The 19,591-nt window shown below is 38.2% G+C and overlaps 1 protein-coding gene across 6 annotated transcripts in view; it reads left to right on the plus strand.

Moving 5' to 3' along the window:
* Positions 1-1,879: 1,879 nt before the first annotated feature.
* Tmem71 (transmembrane protein 71) overlaps positions 1,880-19,591 on the plus strand; it is a 35,200-nt gene continuing 17,488 nt past the window's right edge. The window contains exons 1-5 of one of the 6 annotated variants that reach the window (XM_060389340.1): positions 1,880-2,270; positions 3,476-3,556; positions 5,055-5,115; positions 8,486-8,698; positions 11,869-12,017. In XM_060389340.1, the coding sequence (XP_060245323.1) occupies positions 3,517-3,556; positions 5,055-5,115; positions 8,486-8,698; positions 11,869-12,017 (463 nt within the window). In that variant the 5' untranslated portion in view covers positions 1,880-2,270; positions 3,476-3,516. Of the gene's footprint in view, positions 2,271-2,293; positions 2,446-3,474; positions 3,557-5,054; positions 5,116-8,485; positions 8,699-11,868; positions 12,018-19,591 lie in introns of those variants that run through there. The other 5 variants (XM_021655113.2, XM_060389342.1, XM_060389341.1 and 2 more) reach the window with 5 other exon arrangements.

A 19,591-nucleotide genomic window follows, 5' to 3' on the forward strand; every position in this document is an offset into this window, starting at 1 on the left:
CTGCTCCATTGCCACACTTAATATCCTGCACAGCTTGCTGGGTAGAAAATGAAATAGAGTTCTGAAGAAAAGTTCAGCTTAGACATCAAAAAAAAAAAAAAAAAAAAAAAAAAAAAAAAAAGTTCAGCAAAGCCACCACCTGGGAAAAGAAAAGCTTATCTTTACAAACGACTAAGATCTGGATATTTGTTTTTACTGTGGAGTAATTGCTTTGATAAAATGATGGCCTTGCAACTCTTTCCAGATTATTAGCTTTTCCAGGCTTTAGTCAGAGAGCCCTGATAAAATTCTGTATTACGTGTGGCAAAAAGCCCAGACTGACTTATATGGTAGCCATGCATCTCATATATTTTTGAGTTTCTAGTGTGCACTAGACTTCATACTAAACATAGAAACAATGATAGATAACATGAAAAGTGTGGGCCTTGAGATCCCAACACTCACAGTAAAGCAGCAGACAGAATATCAAGAGACTCTTGGTTCATTAACTGTATCTACCATGCATACTCCAAGAGAAGAGTAACTTTATCTCAGAGGGTCAGAGAGAGTTAAAGAAAGAGTTATAGGAACAAGATGGAGGAACAAAGGCAGCATTTTCAAAGGCTCTCAGGTGAAAGCAAAACTGAACTCGGTGGAATGCTGAAGGTCAGCATGGTTGACTTTTAGAACAGAGAATGCATGCAGTCTGAGGCTGAAACTAAGGCAATACTGGACCTCCTGGGCTTCATAGGCTGCAGCAAGGATTTTGATAAAATTTATTATGTGAGAGTAGCAAAGACATCTCATTGAAGGTTTTAATTTAAGGAATGACATAAACAGATTTTCATGGTGAGATAATTCTGTATGTGGTGTGCATAATGTATTGGAAAAAGGCCAAGTAGACAGTTGGAATGTTAGCATAAAATTCAGGCAGAATGAGGTGATAGCTGGAACCCCAGGGGGAGACAATGGGAGCAGAGAGAATGTTGGATTCTGTGTAGGAAATAATACTGATGTCTCCCAACATCAACAAAACCTCAGTATTGAAGGGATCCCCAAGATCTGATGACACCAACTTCTTTACCAGACAGACCAAACAAATTCTCCAAAAAGAACTCAGTTCGCAAAATCCAATAAGGAATAGATCTAGCACATTTTCTCAGGTACCCAACTATTTCTTTCTTCTTTCATCTCATTTAATTCTCCAAGACAACTTTGGGAGTATAGATTATTACATTTACATTTGAGGAAACTTCAATTTAAAGAGGCTAAGTCACAAGTCTAAGGTCCCAAAGTTAGCATGGTAGGCCATTTTAATCTTAGCCTGCGAGACTATGAAACCCGTGCTCTTTCCACTTCCCAGTATTATGTTAGTGTTCCTGGGTTAAGTAGTTCTTTTATTGCTTAAAAAGCATAGATGTGTACAGACGCACAAAGTGATTTGAACTGTAATAAAATATAAATGCATAATGCTATTCACTGAGCATTTGCAAAAATCAAACTTTTTTCATTCAACATATTAATACTGTAAAAACTCTCATGAAATCGCATGATCATATTCTTTTTTAGCATCCAGAACTTAATAGCATTGATACATTATCTTCCACATATTGAGGTTAATTGGACCAAGAACATAATTATATACTTCTCATAATTGAATGTGATCAGAAATGACAAACAGGAAGAGTTGCTCGGTTAGAAGTTCTTCTCATGTTCATACAGGTTGATGTGACACAGTAGCCCTGAGAAGCACCCCTCATTGATCACAGTGTCTTCAGCTGACATGACTCTGTGTTGCTCGTGTCCTCCTGCCGGTCAAGGAGATCGGCTATCTTCACTATGTGAACACCACTGATGCAATCGGGACAGGAAGTATGACCTCATTCTGCTGCCCTGCCTCTGGTTAGAAAGGCTGATTTTGAAAGTAAACAAGGGCTGTGAGGCTGCCTCTCCCAAGAATGACAAGCTGTTCTATTCTAGGAAACAGCTGAAAGATCCAGAGGCCCCTGAAGAATAAACTGCGCGGTGGATGCCTACTCAAGGGAAAGATGAGGCAGCGTCCACCAGAGAGGAAGAATGGATTCCCTTTGTGAAGTGACTTCGGCACCTGTTGACATTCTGACGGGACATTTCAGCTGAAGAACTGCTAGGTCCAGATTTCTGCACTGCCAGTCAAAGGGAAGCTTCGTATTTCAGTAATCATCCTGTCATTTATCAGTTGGAAGAGCCTGGGGACTCCCTGTGGAGAAATATGTATGAGCAAGTTGTATTTCAGAACAGATGCGTTGCTGGTACGAACTGGTAGACAGAGTCTGTTTCTTGAAAAGTTCTCGAGCTGTTAACGCAAGTTGTTTTCACAGTTACTAATAGACTAACTGGCGTTATACTCGCTCTACACAGCTCCTTGCTTTTGTAAGATCAAACAGTGAGACCATGCTTTCTGCTGCAGAATGTCTTGGCTTAAAAGTAAGCTTACTGCTTGAGTAAAACTGGCACACAGTCATTTGGACTGCACATATTTTTATTGTATTGGTCAATGCTGAAGTGACAAGGAACATGTTCAGATGTTTGCTTGTATGCGATATATTTTTCAAATCAGGGGTTTTCTATTAAAAATGTATGTTTTTATTTAGAAATCTTCCACTGAATGCTAGAAATGTCTCCAGTATTCTGTAAAGTGATCATGGGCAGAGCTACTGCATCATAAAAGGCTCTAGTCTCACCTTACAAAACTACCAGGGTAATGAGATAATAATACTTATATACGTACATGCTTATGTATATTGTACACACATACGTGTAACTATATGATTTCAAAAATTAGAGCTATGTGAAAAGACATAACTGATCAAAGTTTACAAAAATTGCAGTTTGATTATATGCTTAGTTTGAAAATGAAAAGTAAATTGTATGTTTTCAGGAATGAAGCTTTGCAATCTGGGTGTTGGTGTGCTATTTGTAGCTCAGTGTAGCTCACACTGTTTGGGAATGTTTAAATTGATAGCCGTCACGAAAAGCACTGACCTTCTACCTGACCACTTGTCAATGGCTCATGTTGTTGAGCAAAAAAGGCAGGCAACATTCTCCAAGCACTTACTGCAACTGGATAGTGAAGCTACCTTCTGTGAACATGAGCTTATTTTAAGGACTCTAGAACCAGTCACCTTTTTTATATTTCTAATTAAATAAGTCAAATTATTTAATCTGGGTGACAAATCAACCTTTCTTAGCATTGCTTTTCTCCCAAAATGGTGTCCTTTTTTTTTTTTTTTTTTACAGAATATTATGCCATGAGACAATGAAAACTAGAATTTGAAGTCTTTAAATCAGGCATCACCTCACTAAAGCCCAACAATCTGGTCTGCTGTCTCTAATCCTACATCTCTATACTATTTCAGCAAACAAATCTGACTAGTGCAATTAGTAGACACCATCTGTTTTGGCATCATTTGTCTATTTTTAATATATAGTCCATTTTTTAAACATCTTTTGCAGAAAAAAAAAATCTGTGAAGTTTGAACAAGCAGCCTTTTCAAGATGTACCGAGTCTCTCAACTGATGGCGACACCAGTAGCAAGTAAATGTGAAACTGCTCTGTGCAATTATCTTTGAACGATTAGAGTCCTCTTAGCAATTTCCGTGCTTTGATTTTGCTGATACTCAGACCATTAGCCATCTGTCAGTAGCTTGTGTTTCTTAAATGCCAGTGTGTGCTTTGGCAATGATTTCTACTTCATTTCTTTCCTTGAGAGGAATGTGACATTTTTTTTTTCCTTTTAGGATTAAAAAAAAAAATCACCGTTTTTTTTTTTTTTAGATGCCTATGCATAAATGTGAAAGGAGGCTCTTTATTGGCTACTATTAAAATGCAAAGCTGTCTACAAAAAAAAATGCTGAAAATTGATAGCTACTTGCAGAAAACAAGGGCGTTGTTAAAACGGTAGTGGCTTTGAGTTTCTTCCTTCCTCTTATTTTTCTCCCCCAACCCCCTTTCTAACCTTCTTTTATACGCCCACAGGTTTTCTTTTCTTATAAAAAAAAAACAGCCTAAGCTGAAAGTCTAAATTACCTTATTTGTTTTAAGTGGTAATTGGCAGTAAGGAAATCAAGTTTCACTCAGATGAGCTGTTAGAAATCTTGATGTCATCATTGCCTTCTATAAAATTCTGTGATACAGTTTAGACTATTAATCATCTGCAACCCTCCTTCAAGTGAAGGCCATTGTTATGCCTTTGGTTAACCAGATAGCATAGTTAAGTCTTCTTTAATTAAGGCTCTACAGGCTTCATACTGATAAGAATGATATCTTTAAAAGAAATACAAATCAAACCCAGAGCTGGGGAGATGGCACCGCCATGTAAAGTGTTCACCATGCAAGCTTGAGGACCTGAACTCATATCCACCCAGCCCGCATAAACAGCTGGGTGTGACCACTCCTATAGCCCTGGCACTGGGGAGACATTCTAATACAATTGATGATATCCGGGTTCAGTGAGAGGCCTTGTCTCAAACACAGTGGAGAGCAACAGAGGAGAACATATCCACACACACTTGCTCAAACAAAATCAAAACTTTATACTCTGCTCCAACAATGCCTTCTGTTTGCTATAGTGGAAGCATCTTACAAAGCCCTAACTAATAACAAAGCTCTTGGTGGTGACTGGATTCCTCACATGATGGAATAAGCTACAATAATCAACATACTAAGCAATTGAGTTAATTTTTTTTTTTTTTTTTACAACTTCACACAGATGCTTTCTCTCTTCCATTCATAAGCTCAGTTTGGTGATCATGATTTATCACCCTGCATTAACGAAAATTTTCGAGAGTTATGGAGTCTGGGGAAGGACTGCAGATACATAGATCCTAGATTATTTTATGCTTCTCATAGGGGGTTGGTGACAAGTTGGCAAATTCCCTGGAACTACCTGTTCGCACTACTCTACCGCATTGCTGTCTTCCTGCCGAGTCTGGAACATCAGCTAGGCATGCCTGCCCACATGCCACTCTTGTGGCCAATCACAATCATGCTCGTTGGTGAGATGTTGAAAATTCTCTCTCATTTTCTTATGCAGATTCCTCCAAGTCGGACAGAGGACTTTCTGGAGAGCTGTCCCCTACGTGCATTTTTCCAAGGTATGGCAAGGGGCTTTTCTCTGTCAAATCAAACTCCTTTTATGCCCATTTTATTTTGTCTTTTTTTAAAAGCACTATCTTAGATATCATCAGATTTTGAATGTTCATATGTTTTCAATGTTATGCATTAACAACTGAAAACTTGTCTACTCTAAGAATGGATTGTGTGTGTGTGTGTGTGTGTGTGTGTGTGCGCAAGAGAGAGAGAGTGCGCGAGAGAGAGAACATGTAAGACAACGTAGCCATTTTTTTTTTTATTGAATGGAAAACTACTTTGTATATTTATATATGGTTGGGTTTTTCTTTATTTTCTTAACTAGGTATTTTAGTCTCTTTCTAGTACTGTGACAAAACACCAGTACCAAGACAACTTACAGAAGAAATCATTTATGGAAGCTTAGAATTCTAGAGGGTTACTGTCTATGACTGTCACAAGGGAAACATGGCAGCAAGCAGTCAGACATGGCACTAGAGCAGCAGCTGAGTGCTTACATATAATCTGGAGCATACAGCAGATAAAAAAAAGAAAGAACTAACTGGGACAGGCATGGACTTTTTAAACCTCAAAGCCCATACCCAATGACATGCTTTCTCCAACAAGGCCACACCTCCTAACCCTTCCCAAACAGTTTGACCAATATCAGGAAGCAAAACTCTTCCAGAACTTGGTTAGTCATCACTCAAGAAAAGAAAAGACTGGTAATTGGACAGTTGAGCAAGCTGCTGGCTGTGTGTGTGCTTAGGTTTCTGAAGCCCATTGAAAATAGCCTATTGAAAGATACTGAGCTGCTGGAATTCCTCCAGTATAATTCAAGTGAGTGGCAAGACCCAGAAGTAGTTTTAGTAACAAGCAAAAAATATGTTGATACCACTGAGACCACACTTTTGCTAGCCTGTTTATGTTGAAAGAATATTTACGTATATACAGTCAAGAAATGAGAGAGAAAATGTTAAGGACATTTGAAAGGAAAGGTGCCCAGGCTTAGAGCAACTGAGCTTTATAATAACTGTTAAAGATGAAACCTCAGAAAGCAACTAGAAACACAGGTCCAGAACTCTGTGGTTTCCAAGTGTCCAGTGAATAATAATGGATAATCGCCCTCCTGATTCTTGAGAAGGCAAATAGTATGGGGAGAAAAGCATAGGGCAGAAGGCCAGAGAGAGAGAGAGAAAGAGAAAAGCAGATATATATATAAAACTCCCCTCATCTTGATGCTCCCCTTTAGAGCATCAAGATCTTGGGCAATTATTATCTTACTGATTTCTTCCCTTTCTTGTCTTCAAAAGGAGGAAGTAATGAGCAAAATAATCTAAGATGAAGTAGTTCAGGCCTCTCTGGAGTGAGCTCCACCCTGGCATTTCCAAAGTCTCTGTCTCTGTACCTGTGTCATTAAGTATTTTCACCAATGATTTAAAGTAAGGACTAACGATATCAGTAAGAACAGTCTATACATATTTTTAAATTAGCATAAATAGTACTAGAAATCACTGTGACATGTTTTGAACAAAGTATGATTTAGTGATTCTCCTCGCTCTCATATCCCCCATCCTCTTCTTTCCCTTGGATTTCCCTTCCCATTCGTTAACTTCACCACTCCCCTTTCCTCTTTCATGATCTATGTGTCCTTTCTTCTATCTTGCATCCTTCCTCATCATTCATTTTTATCTTCTCTCAGTGTCTTTTCTTGATTATTAGCTTTTACCTACATTTACACTTTAATTAACTTATATAAACACATTAAAAGTGTCATGTTGATATAATTAATGCCACAGTTAGCTTCAGCTGTTAACTTGATACAACTTAAGTCACCTGGAAAGAAGGAGCCTCAACTGAAGAATGCCTCAATTAGCCTCTGAGCATGCCTTTGAACATTTTCTTAGTTGCTACTCGATTAGGAGGGCCCAGCTCTCTGTGAGTTGGGTGATCCCTAGGCAGGTAGACCTGGGCTGTGTAAGGAAAGAAGCTTAAAAAGCTAGATGAAGTAAGCCAAGAAGCAATATTCCTTCAAGTTTCTGCTTCAAGCTTCGGCCTAGAGTGCCTGCCTTGTCAATCCGTAAGGATGAACTGTAAGATGAAATGAACTATTTCTGCCCCAAGTTGACTTTAGTCAGAGTGTTTCCTCACAGCAACAAAAGAACAAATTGGAACGGGTAGAATTCTCCCCAGCTTAAAACAATATATGTAAATAGTAGCCAATGTGTTAAGTTTAGATTCTTTAAAATGTGAACAACAGCAGTATTAAGAACCATCTATGAAATTATAACATCTTTATGTAAATGTTACAAGATTTCAGGAACCTTCAATGTACAGATATTTTATTACAGGAAACTAGCTTTTAAAGAGGAAAAAGAACATTTTGGAGGATTATGATTAAAACCCACAGTAAAACCTAGCTCTTATTAGTTGTGAATCTTCTTCGCATTAGTCTATATAAATTGATATTCTCAGCCTGAATCAAGGGAACAATGAAAGTTTCCAACATTCCAGAAAGGCTGTTAAGTGACAGCCTTTGGTGACACAGACATCTGCCCAAATGGTATGATTAAATGTATGGGGAAAATACTAGAAACTGACAATTGTTTCAATACTAAGACAGTATATTTGTGATGGAGGTAGATGAACAAAAGACACAACATCTTGGGCTTTGGAATTTAAGAAAGAAATTCTATAATGAGGGAGGTGACAGTGACAGTCTCCTCTGCATGGAGGAGTGCCCCTTGCTTGTCACAAGGAAAAAAAAGTTACTTTAACTAGGAAACAGAGAAAAGGAGTCACAATAAAACAGTAAATGGCTCAAAGCACTTTATACCATAGAAAAATGAATTATGTGAATGGGGAAACTTTTAGCACAGAAAAAAAAAAAGATGGGTGAGATAGAGAAGCTTCTGTCAAACAGCTGACTATTTCCCAAGTGGGAGGTGGAAAAGACAGGAAATTATAATTTATCTATCACAGTGGCAAGAGCAATGATGTGGCATACAGCACTTAAGCTGCATTGGGTGAAGGGAACAATTTGTTTCCAACATCTCAGAAAGACTGTTAGGTGATATTCCCACAAGAAAATGAATATTAAAAAATGTAGGTCTACATTCTTGATATTAGTTCATTTTCTTGTGGTGAAGAAGCTGATTGACCAGAATGTTATCACCGAGTTCAAAACAAAAAACAAAAACCCTAAATGCTGTGTGGTTCAAGGCCTAAGCCCTGAAGGTCAAGAGCACCATTGCTAAGGGCTGTGGAAGTAGTTGGCAGTCATGAATGTAAATGATGGAATTTCCTTCACAATGACAAGATAGTCATATGGGTTCTGTATGATTGTTAGTGCTTGATAGAGACTTAAAGGACCTTCTTTTTTTTTTCACTCTTTAGCTTTGGCTCTGATTTCCTTGATGGAGACAGTTCTTTTGACTGCTGTTCCATAGACCCCGTGACAGGCTCCCACTATGTCTGCCGCAGAAGCCCCCGACTCCTCACCAATGGCTACTACATTTGGACTGAGGACAGTTTCTTCTGTGACCCAGATGGCAACATCACTTTGAACCCCTCTCATACCAGTGTTATGTACAAGGAAAACTTAGTTAGGTAAGTAAAGGATATTGTGTAATGCATCTCCTGGCCATTCTGCCCACCATTCATTTATCTACACTTTTATAAGCAGCTCAAGAGTATGGAAATAAAACAGGAATTAAAATCAGAGAAAGCCAACATGAAAGCAAATAAAAGTAAAAGCATGTTGGGGTAGACATTGGTTTCATAGATGGTAGAGGGAAAGGCAAAGATGCCCATTTCCTTTGGGTATCAGGTAACATACGCGTCTTAGCAAGGTGATGGCAAAGGCATAGGGTGCCTGTTAAAAAAAAAAAAAAACATGAAATGGAATTTTATGGAGAAAGGTATAGGCAAAACACTCTGAGAAACCCTGATACAGTTAAGAGAATGCAAGTATCTTGGTAGGAATACAGCTTAAGAAAAGGGCTTCCTGGAAGAAAGAAGGCTAAAATTCTACTAATTGAGGGTCATGAATACCTAGGTAGGGCTCAGAATTTGGAAAATGGGTCAGTGGGTCAAATGCCTCATGTGCAAACATGAAGACATGAACTCAGATCTCTTGTACTCACACAAAAGCCAGTAATTCCCAAGCTGGAGAGGCAGAGACATGTGTAATCTGTGAGCTAATTTGCCAACCAATCTAGATCAATCAGAAAGCTCCAGCTTCATTTTGTCTCCAATCATAAGACAGAGAGTGATAAAGACACTCAAGGTTGACCTTTGGCTTCCCTGAATACACATATCTGAGCATGCACCCCCCACACCAAGCAAATTCAATAAAGATAACCAAAGGCTTGTTCCATTCTACCTTTATATTTGGGAAAAGCCACTTCAAAATGCATCTTCTGAGAGTAATTCTAGGTGTTACACAGAAGAGTAAAGTGCTGTCATGATAAAAGTAAAACATTACCTCTTCATGTTACTTGGTTCTGGTTCAGCCCCTTAGCATTTCTCACTAATATAATGTGCCCATAACAGGGCTTGGTACATTCAGAGAGATGCACATGAACTTTCAATATTCCCCTGCCCACAGTCCTGCCCTGCAAGTGATCCTGTATGGCTTCATTACCCTCCCTTTCCTAAGACACACTCCTGTCTTTTTTTTTTTTTAACACTGATATTAAACCTCGTGTTCCTTTAGGAAACATGCAGGGCTCTTTTTTTTATCTGCACCTTTGTATCTTTCCAGCTTTACATGACCCAATATGAAACATACTTATTTTTTAACAATCATCTCATACAGTTTATGTCCCACTTATCCCAGAAAGCTTCATTAATTTTCAATTAGCCTGACCCTTCTACTTCTCTATAGGTCCTTTCTACATAATTCTTCTGAGCATACATCTCCAACTTAATATGATAGTCAGGACTAGTCCCTGTGGAGTCAGCTTGATTATATTTGCTTCTACATTGTGTCATTTACTAGTTGGATGATCTTAGCCAAATAATAGAACATCTCTGGGTCTCATTTTCTCTGTCTCAGAAATTGTATAATAATAGCACCTACCTTATAGGGCTGTTCTGGGGATCATGTGGGTTTATCTGTGAAGAGCACCAAGAAGGCTACCAGCACAGAGTGAGCTCCATGAAGAGTCAGCAGTATTTGCAGTGCCTTGTCAGTTTTCTAAGAGCATAGACAGTGGATACTATCTATACATAGTTCAGTCTTTATCTCAGTATCGTTGACATGGATACAAGGATCTATTCATGTAATAAATACAGATTTCACCTCAAAATGGATAAGGGTTAGTTTATTATAGAGCCACATATAAGTGACCATGTCACAGAAATACAGCCTTAAGTCCCAAATTTAATATTCCTGAACCATGATTATTTATATTTGGCTTCAAAATAAACCATCTCTTATTCCCTTTGAGGAGAAAGCTGTGATTTTACATCAACAATTATTATGCCCAAAATTGGGACCCCCAAATTGATCTGCTTTTCACTAGAGCTATCACCTGGATCAGGGCTAGTAATGAGTATGAGTTTTTTGTGCCCAATGGTTCAGAGCTGCCTCCTCAGGTGGATGTTGGTGAGCTGTTTCAGGGATTCAGCTCTTCCTTGGCTTGGTTAATGGCCCATTTGTTTATTCCAAGGTTTTCAAGATCTTTTCAGTTGTATATTTTTAACTGTTGAAATAAAAAAAATATAACTCTCATCTCAATGGGGATAAGAAACCATTTATTCTAGTGACAGATATAGTGACCATGTCCCAAGAGCACAAATGTATATTTCTTCAAATTACATGTTCTAATGTGCCAACAGCTTCATGAAGTTTGTATAGTTACAGAAAAGAGAAAATAATAGATGTTCTAGATGAAGTTACTATTGCCGTGATGAAACATCATGACCAAAAAGTAACTTGGGGAGGAAAGGATTTATTTCACTCACACTTCCACATTACAGTTCATCATCAAAAGCAGTAATGGCAGAAACTCAAGCACAGCAAGAACATGAAATCAGTGGCTGATGGAAAAAGCCATGAGAGGGGTGCTTACTGTCTTGCTCCTCCAGGCTTGTTCAGCTGGATTTTCTAATAAAACCCAGGACCAGAAGCCTGCAATGGGCTTGGCCTTTTACATCAATAACTTAGTAAGAAAATGTCCTACAGGTTTGCTTACAGCCCAGTCTTATGAAGACATTTTCTCAATTGACTTTCCTTCCTCTTCGATGACTCTAGCTTATGTCAAGTTCCCATGAAACTATTCAGCACAATAAATCAACACAGTTTTCAAATGCATTGGTAGGAAAATCAGGTGAATGGGTTAAAACAAAGCAAGGAAATATAGGTTGGTCTCAGATGCTATCAGATAACATTCCTAGCTTTTAGGTCAGTGGAATTAGTGGTCTCCTAAATTAATAGATCCCAATGGGTTTCCAATGACAGTCACAAACAGACATGGGCCATGAATATAAATGGGGCTAAAGAAAGCCAAGGATAAGTTGCATTTGTGCTTTGGCTCTTTGACATTTCTGCCTCTCTATGGATGCATGGTATAAGTTGTTCTTTGCTTTGAGGGAACTTTAATTTACAATTGCAGAACACAGTAGAATATTGAGAAACATTTTTGAGGAATTAATTGAAGATGCAGATTTGAGTTGTAGACCTATTCTGTGTATAAAGTCATTTCCACCGGATTATTTCCAACCTGAGGTAACTGCTACGCATCACTCACCATGCTGCTTTTATTTCTTCCCAGAATATTTAGAAAGAAAAAAAGAACCCACCGTCATCTTTCTTCTCTGTTGGACCCCAGAGCCTCTAAATCTTGGCTGCATGGAAGTATCTTTGAAGATATTGAGTTGCCCCCAAGTGAGGATATCTGGCTGGAGGGCATCAGGAGCCTAAGTATGTATCACAGCAATGAAAACAGTAGCTTTTCCATTCCATGACGAGATGCAATTTCTAGATGACAGTCATATAGTCCCGGCCCAAGGCGTAGTGCAGAGGTGATTATCATCTTGATGTAGAGGATAAAGCCAAAAATTAAAACGTCATTGACACATTTCTGCATTTCCTGTGACTGAAAGAAAAAATGTCTTCGCGTTGTGCAAAGATCAGAGTTTAAATATAAGCAAGAGAATGTTGATAATACCCAAAAAATATTGGCTGGCTTCCAATATGGCTTTTCATGTATGGGATAAAGGTAGACGTAAAAATAGAGGCAAAGTTAGAGGATGTATATCAGAGACAGTGTTCTGAAATCAGGATTCAAATCTCAGTTTGGGCTTACTGGGATAGTAACTTTGTTAAGTTTCAATTGCTTCAATATGCATATATGTTTGTGTTCTATTGAAATAGATGAAACATACATATATACATCACACATCTAATATAAATATGTGCTTATGTATTTATGCATTCAAATATATATATATGCAATAACAAGAAAGCCCATTCGTTTTGTACTCACTCATCAAATCCTTGACTACATGCTCTGTGAAAACAACTATACTAAGCACTTGATCTAAGCTGAATAAGACACAACTCTAATGTTGGAAAACTCCTTTCTCAGATAGGGAGAAACATGTGTTTTGCCAAACAGCTGCAGTATAATGCCTTCAGTGCTGTAGCAGGGTTAGGAACATGGAGACAATGGTGGAGAGAAAGCTAATACATAACCCAGGAAGGTGGTATGAGCTCAGCCCTGATAAGGCCAGCAGGGTTTCAGGTATAATAACTTCCAAGAGGGTTTTCAGAAATGAATGGCTTACAAAAAAGATGGGAGCTTGAATGACATTTCTGCCATTACTAGAGTACCTTGCAATTGCTGGGATTCTGGAATTTCCAAGGTATATATTGTGGCTATTCATTGCTTCCTAACACAAATAAATTTGTTTGACATTTTTTCTACTTCTTAGTCATAACTAGCTTAATTTTTTACCAACTAAAACCTAAATTATTTACTGAGTAAATATATATATATATATATATACATAAATATAACCATATATTTATGAAGGCTAAAACTGCTTATGCCTTATTATGGAACCGAACAAAGCCAATGAAGCTGCTTATTCTTGTGGCAGTTTTATTTTGTTGGAAGGATTAGGCAAAACATATTATTTATCATGTTAAAAACTGTGACTTGCACAGAGAAAAATTAAGAGGAAAGGGATAAAATTGCAAATTTTTACCATCCATCCAATTTTCCCCATCAGTAAAAATTTATAGTTTCAGAACATTACCAAAACCAGGAATTAACATTGGCATGATATAAAGATTTGTGTGTGTGTGTGTGTGTGTGTGTGAAGGTGTGTATAACACTAGACTCATTTTAAAAGAGTAAGAACATATCAGATGAAGAATCGGTCCCATAATATGAACAAATGATTAATGAAACCAAGTGCATTCTAGTTCCTGCCAATAACAAGGAAATCTAAGCAGGATACAGACATGAGGCAGGACATTGGGGTTGGACCAGGAGAGACAGATGGTGGAAGGCTGAAGAACCTTCTGTGCCTTATTGAGGAGACAGAGTTTATCTAATGATTCACGGGCATTTTGAAGCATCTTAGACAGGATGAAGACATATCAGATTTGGGTTTTCAAAGTTAGTTTTTCAGCAATATGCAAAGGAAGATTGAATGGAGAGTATCTGGTGTGAGCTCAGAAGCAAAGAAAAGCAGCAAGCTCTCCAAGAAAGTGTAAAGCAAATAGAAGGAATATAACCTTTTTATATAGAATTACAGGTTTGTGATATATTGAGTGAGGTTGTGAGCAAGTGGGAGAAGTTTAACAAACGAATATGTTTCATTTGGGGGACTTTGTGAAGAAACTTACCAGGGCCAGCTCTGGAAGATAGGAATGCAGAGTGATGAGAGAGCCTATCTTTTGGGCTAAGTGCCCCTGAGTTCAAGTCCTGGACCCACCTCTTCCTACTTACGTGTTCTTGGGCACATTAAGTTTTCTGAACTTTCACTTCTTTATCAATAAGGACAAGAATAATAGCATGTAGAATTGCTGTGAAGAGAAAATGCAGTAATTCATTAAAAGTACCAATGTTGAAATAATGGGTTGAGGTTCTACTTAATACATTCACTCTACAAAAATTTCTTTTCATTATTTTTAATTATGTGTAGATGTACCCTTCAAGGCCAGAGGGATTCAGCCCCTAGGGCTGGCATTAAAAATGGTTGTGCCCTGCCAAGTGGGTGCTGGGAACCAAACTGGGGTCATATTGAAAAGCATCAAATGCTCTTAACTACTAAGCCATCTCTCCAGCTCCCAGTTTGCCAATGAACATGCTCAATATTTGTCAGTCTTCATTTTATTGTTTTTGCATTTACTTTATCATTGTGACTATAAATAATCGAGACAGAGTTTTCTTTGAAATAAAAGCTTACAAGAAACACTGCGAAGGAAATTGTAAGTGATAAAGAGAAGCCAGTTTTCATAAGATGTCAAAGAACATGAAAACGGTGCCTGGTAACTAAGACTGGTGTCTGAAATACACCAAGATTCCAGACAAAAAGGAACTTAAGAGGAGGAAGGGTTTATTTTAGCTCACAATTTTAAGCTGTATAGTCCAACACTGCAGGGAAGGTCTGAGGGCAGGAGTTAGTTATGTCTGTGGATCTGGAAGCACAGCGGAATCAGGAAGTGAAGCTATGATGTAAATCCCCAAGGCCTACTTTCAATGACCTTCTTCTGCCAGTAAAGATCTACCTTCTAAGGACTCTATGATCTTTCCACACATGAGCTCATGGAAGACATTTCACGCTTAAACTACAACGCTAGGGAATGGTTTTTACAAAGTCCATTTTCACGTATTTGGAATTTGGCGTCTGGCTTCTATAGTTGCTACTTCAAAATGTGCTCAAACAACTTGAAAACAGTCGGACCACAGTAGTGCTGCACATTCATAAGTTATCTTATTAAAATTCTCATGGGTGTCAAATACCTTCTAAATATAACAGATTAAACCACCCCTTCCAAAAATCAGTAATTAGTCAACCTGGGTACAGACAAGAGTTGGAAAGCTCTCATTTCTGCTGTCAGCTGTAATCAAATTTCCTCAGACGTCTAGTTTTCTGGTTTTACCCAAGGTCTCTTGATTTATCAGCAATTATTTTTCTCTGGAAATATGGCCTAGTTAGAAGACTCCTGAAGAATTCAAAATTAAATTGTTTTGCTATTTTCTTTCTGTGCAGTGGCTGTAATCAAACACTATTTCCCCTGATTTTCTCATGCTTCATTTTTCAGATGAGAGGATATTTTGCCTACTTGGTTTGTCCTCATCTAACCTCTTCTCCAGCTGCATGAGGAGACACCTTTCCTCATTAGTTGCAATTCATTCTTTAGTCCTCGCATTTTGCAGTTCCCCGAAGACCCCATCACTACCACACCAAAAACAAACGAACAAACAAACAAACAAACACACAAACACACAAAAAACTGCAATTTGGAATGTGTTCCGGGAGCTGTGATTCACCCTGAAAGACAATAGAGATTTTTTTTTTTCACCAGAAGAATTGAATGGAACAGGATCTTCCATTATTCCTGATTATTGGTGAAATGGCATAAAATTAAGTTTCAGGTATAACACAACTAAAAATATTTGCTGAAGTGTCTGTTGTGTTAAGGGCCACTCACTTATTTTTAAACTTAGCAAAAGGTGAAAGTCAGTCAAAGAAAAGTATGAGATGGGACAAATCATGTCTTTTTAAAGATACATATCCCCCTGGTCATTTTGAGTGTTAAGATTCTTGTGGTTTCTGTGTTTAAACCATCATTTAAAAGTTCTGTGTAGGATTTCCAACATGCCACACAAGAGCCCTTTGTTTTATTTCATTCGATTACCAATGCTAATTCTCTGTCAGGTAGTCCTGGGACCAGCACAGGTATATTTTTCCTGTTGCCACAGAGCCTGCTTCATGTCCTGAGATCCTAGAATAGCCTTTCAGGAATGTGGGATCAGCCAGAAATATCTTGGATCTCTTTTCACTTCCACATTAATTTGGACATCTAGCCTTCTTTTTCTGGTTTTAATAGCTTTAAGGAAGTATAATTGATATACTAAAAATGTACACATTTAATGTGTACAACTTAATGAGTTAGATATATGCAAGCACCTGTTATTTATCACCATACCAAACAGCTCCTCGGGGCATCTTATATCCTTCTGTGTGTTTGCATGGAGATGTATGTGTGTTTTAAGAACATGTAAAATGGTCTATCTTTTTAAAAAATACCATATTGTTAAATACAGGCATCAGGCTGTGCCACACATATCCTTAAAACTCATCCACTTAATGTAATGAAAATCTTACGCTCCCAATTTTTTCCACCTCCTAACTCTTGAAGCCCTGGTAAGCATTACTGCACTTTCTGCTTCTGCAAGTTTATCTGTTTAGGTCCTTCCTACTCCATGTCTGCTTCTTTTTATGAAGAAAACCCTCTTGTTGTGCACCAGACTAGGATGGAGAAAGGGAAGCTTGGCTGGGGCCTCTGGGTGTAATGCAGAACCTTGATCGGCAGTGAGCACTTGGTCAAAGAATATACACACCCAGGAACAGCTTCAGAGAATTGACTCAGTTTATTGGCGAGGGAGAGGGGCTTCCCTGGGGTGTCACTGTAGCCTGCTTTGCTTCAGTTCTTTCTCTCATCTGGCATCTTTTCTCAGTCACCTTAAGTGCTGGGCATCCCCTGACAGCAAGAGCAACAGAGAAAGCCTTTCCCATTGCTAACTAGGACTGATCAGATTTAGATTGCTTCACTTAAGGTAGCCCAATGCTTGGAAACAACAGTGTTCCTGACTGATTCTTCTCCTCTGCTCTTCAGTTCTTACTGTCTCTAAAATTATTCTGGGGTCATAGCTATTCCTCACCACACTTGACTTGTGTCCTTTCCGGAGATCTTCTCACTACACATGTTCAGCTCTATAAGGCAGCAAATGATACAATTTTTTCCACAGTGAATTCAGGGGCTTTTTGAGTATGTGATAAATATTGAGCCTAGAAAGTTCTAGAGAAAGATCAAGAAATTATTTCATAGAGGGACAACTTCCTAGATGTCCAATTCAAAATAAAAAGAAAAATCTTTCTTTTCTCAAAGCTAGATAATAAATTTATAGTATAGAGAATCCTTTCCATCTGGTGTCCTTATTTAGTGACTAGTCAGTATCCTCCTGTCTCCTTCCCCAAAGTGACTGTTCCAAATATAACTACAAATCCTGCAAATTATAATGCATATTAATATTGAAAGCTTCAGGTTCTTCATATATCCCATTCTTTGTGATGGTTACATTTCTCCTACTACTACTCAGTCATTGCATCACTGTGGAAGCTAGAAACTATATATCTTATAGATGTGGAAAATAGGGATTATAAAATTAAAATAAAATGACCTGTGTCCCTCTTATTATAACTCTTATTCCAGATTTCCTGCAGCCTATGTCCTCATGGTTTCCATTTTAATAAGTGATATCTGGTTGCATGTATTTCTATGCATTCTACAATTCCTTCCTTCCTGTGTCCTACTGGTTGAGCTCCCCCTAACCTTAGATGTACTAGAATTTTCACCTACTTTGGTTCAGTGTCTTTCTCTACCCTCCCATATATCTGAGTGACCTGAGATGCATGGACTCAGTAAACATTTTGCTGAGCCTCTGATCTGGATATTCCACTATTAGTCATGCAACCAAGACTCGTATTAACCCTAGAAATTATTGCAATTGATACTGAAAATGAGAAGAAAAACAAATCTTTATCTCCATTTCATCATTTCACATAAAGTAAGTTAGTTAGGAAGATTTTCCCAAATACCAGACAAGCTGGTTAAAGCTGAAATTCAAGCAGTGATTGATAGAATGAGTGCTTCAAGCATCTTTTACCTAGGGTTCTCCACATTTCACAGTCATATTTACTTTCCTTCTGCATGTGCATTTTGTGATGTAGAGTTGTGAAGGAAACCATGTAGCACATACTGAGTGATGCTACACCTAGCCTTTTTACTGGCTCCTACCAGTATTAAGGGCCAGGACTGATAGAGTAAATATTAACTATTTGGATTAGTAGAAATTTCAACCTGAAACCCACTTTTAAAACATCAAAGAGATAGTTTCGTCCTATTCACTGACTGGGCCAGAGCTACTGATTTTTTTTTTCTGATCTTTTCATGAGGGAAATAGACTATTGTGGCCCTGCAGGGACTTGGTTCTAATTTTCTGCCTCTTTTAAGGATAAAGAGCCATTCCCCATGCCCTTTAGCACCCTTTAAACATCAGCCCTTTAATTATGACTTTTAAACCTCACCTTTCCACCCCCACCCCCATCCCTGTCAGCTGCAGCCACGGCTCATGTTTAGGGTTGTGAGTGGCCTCAGCTTGCCTGCTGGGAATGACCTTTTCTTTTGAGCTTAAGTACGCAGATTGAAAAGAATTTGTGTTGGCTATGTGCCATCTTTTAAGTCAGCCCAGGAAACACCGGCATTCCATGCAGGACTTCTGCCTGCTCTTTGTGAATGTCTTTGTCTCCAAGCCGGTGTAATCTGCATTGCCTCAAGTTCTCATTAAAGTTCAAGGGAGTAAAACTAAGCTGTGGGTAGATATCACACTGACAAACCAAGACCAACCACGACAGACCCTGGAGAATTCCTTGAACATTCAAGCCAGAGGAATCAAAGCAGTGGCTTCTGTTGAGTCATGGTGTGGCACTTCCTATGTAATTGAAAGTCATTCTTATTTATTGCATTTATCCTTACCAGCTAAGTTCTACCTTGGGAAATCTGGGGCCTTTTAACCTTAGATTCAGCTCAAAATTCAGCAACCAAAAAATCTTCCCACAGTGACTTCATATTAAAGACATAAGATGTTTCTAGGACTTATTTTAGCATCTTTCAAATGTTATGTTGCATGGATTTGAGATTAAACTTGACTGTTATTTTAGAAGCATCAGTTGGCTAATTCCAATGTTAGTAAAATGTATTTATGAGTTAACCGTTATAAGGGAATGCATTAGAAACATTCCCAAGTTGTCTGTTTGAATGACAAAACAAAGCATGTATTTTCTATTCAATATTTAATTTAGCGTTTCCCTGTGTTTTATAGAAGGTGGATTTCTATTGTGACACCTATCACAATATATTCTGCCATTCTGCTTCCACCGGAATATATACCTCACAAAACAAATGGTGATATCTGTCTAATCCGCTATTGCTTCTCAACAATGAGGCCTGATACGCATCAACATTCAACAAATGCCAAAATGAATGAATGGGGAAATTAGAAGTAGGAGTTATCTTTGCTATGAAGTTTAATGTTGTGAATATGTAAGGCTCATATGCTCACACATATGAATATATATTCTTCAAGCAAATCCACTTAATATCAACATCACTTTGAGACTGACAGTGAAAAAAACCAATGTCCTTGGGTACATGGATGTTAGAATCCCATTTCAGGATTTCTTCCAAAGCTAACA

Source organism: Meriones unguiculatus, chromosome 8 (assembly GCF_030254825.1).
Source record: "Meriones unguiculatus strain TT.TT164.6M chromosome 8, Bangor_MerUng_6.1, whole genome shotgun sequence".
In the NCBI taxonomy this organism is placed as follows: Eukaryota; Metazoa; Chordata; class Mammalia; order Rodentia; family Muridae; genus Meriones; species Meriones unguiculatus.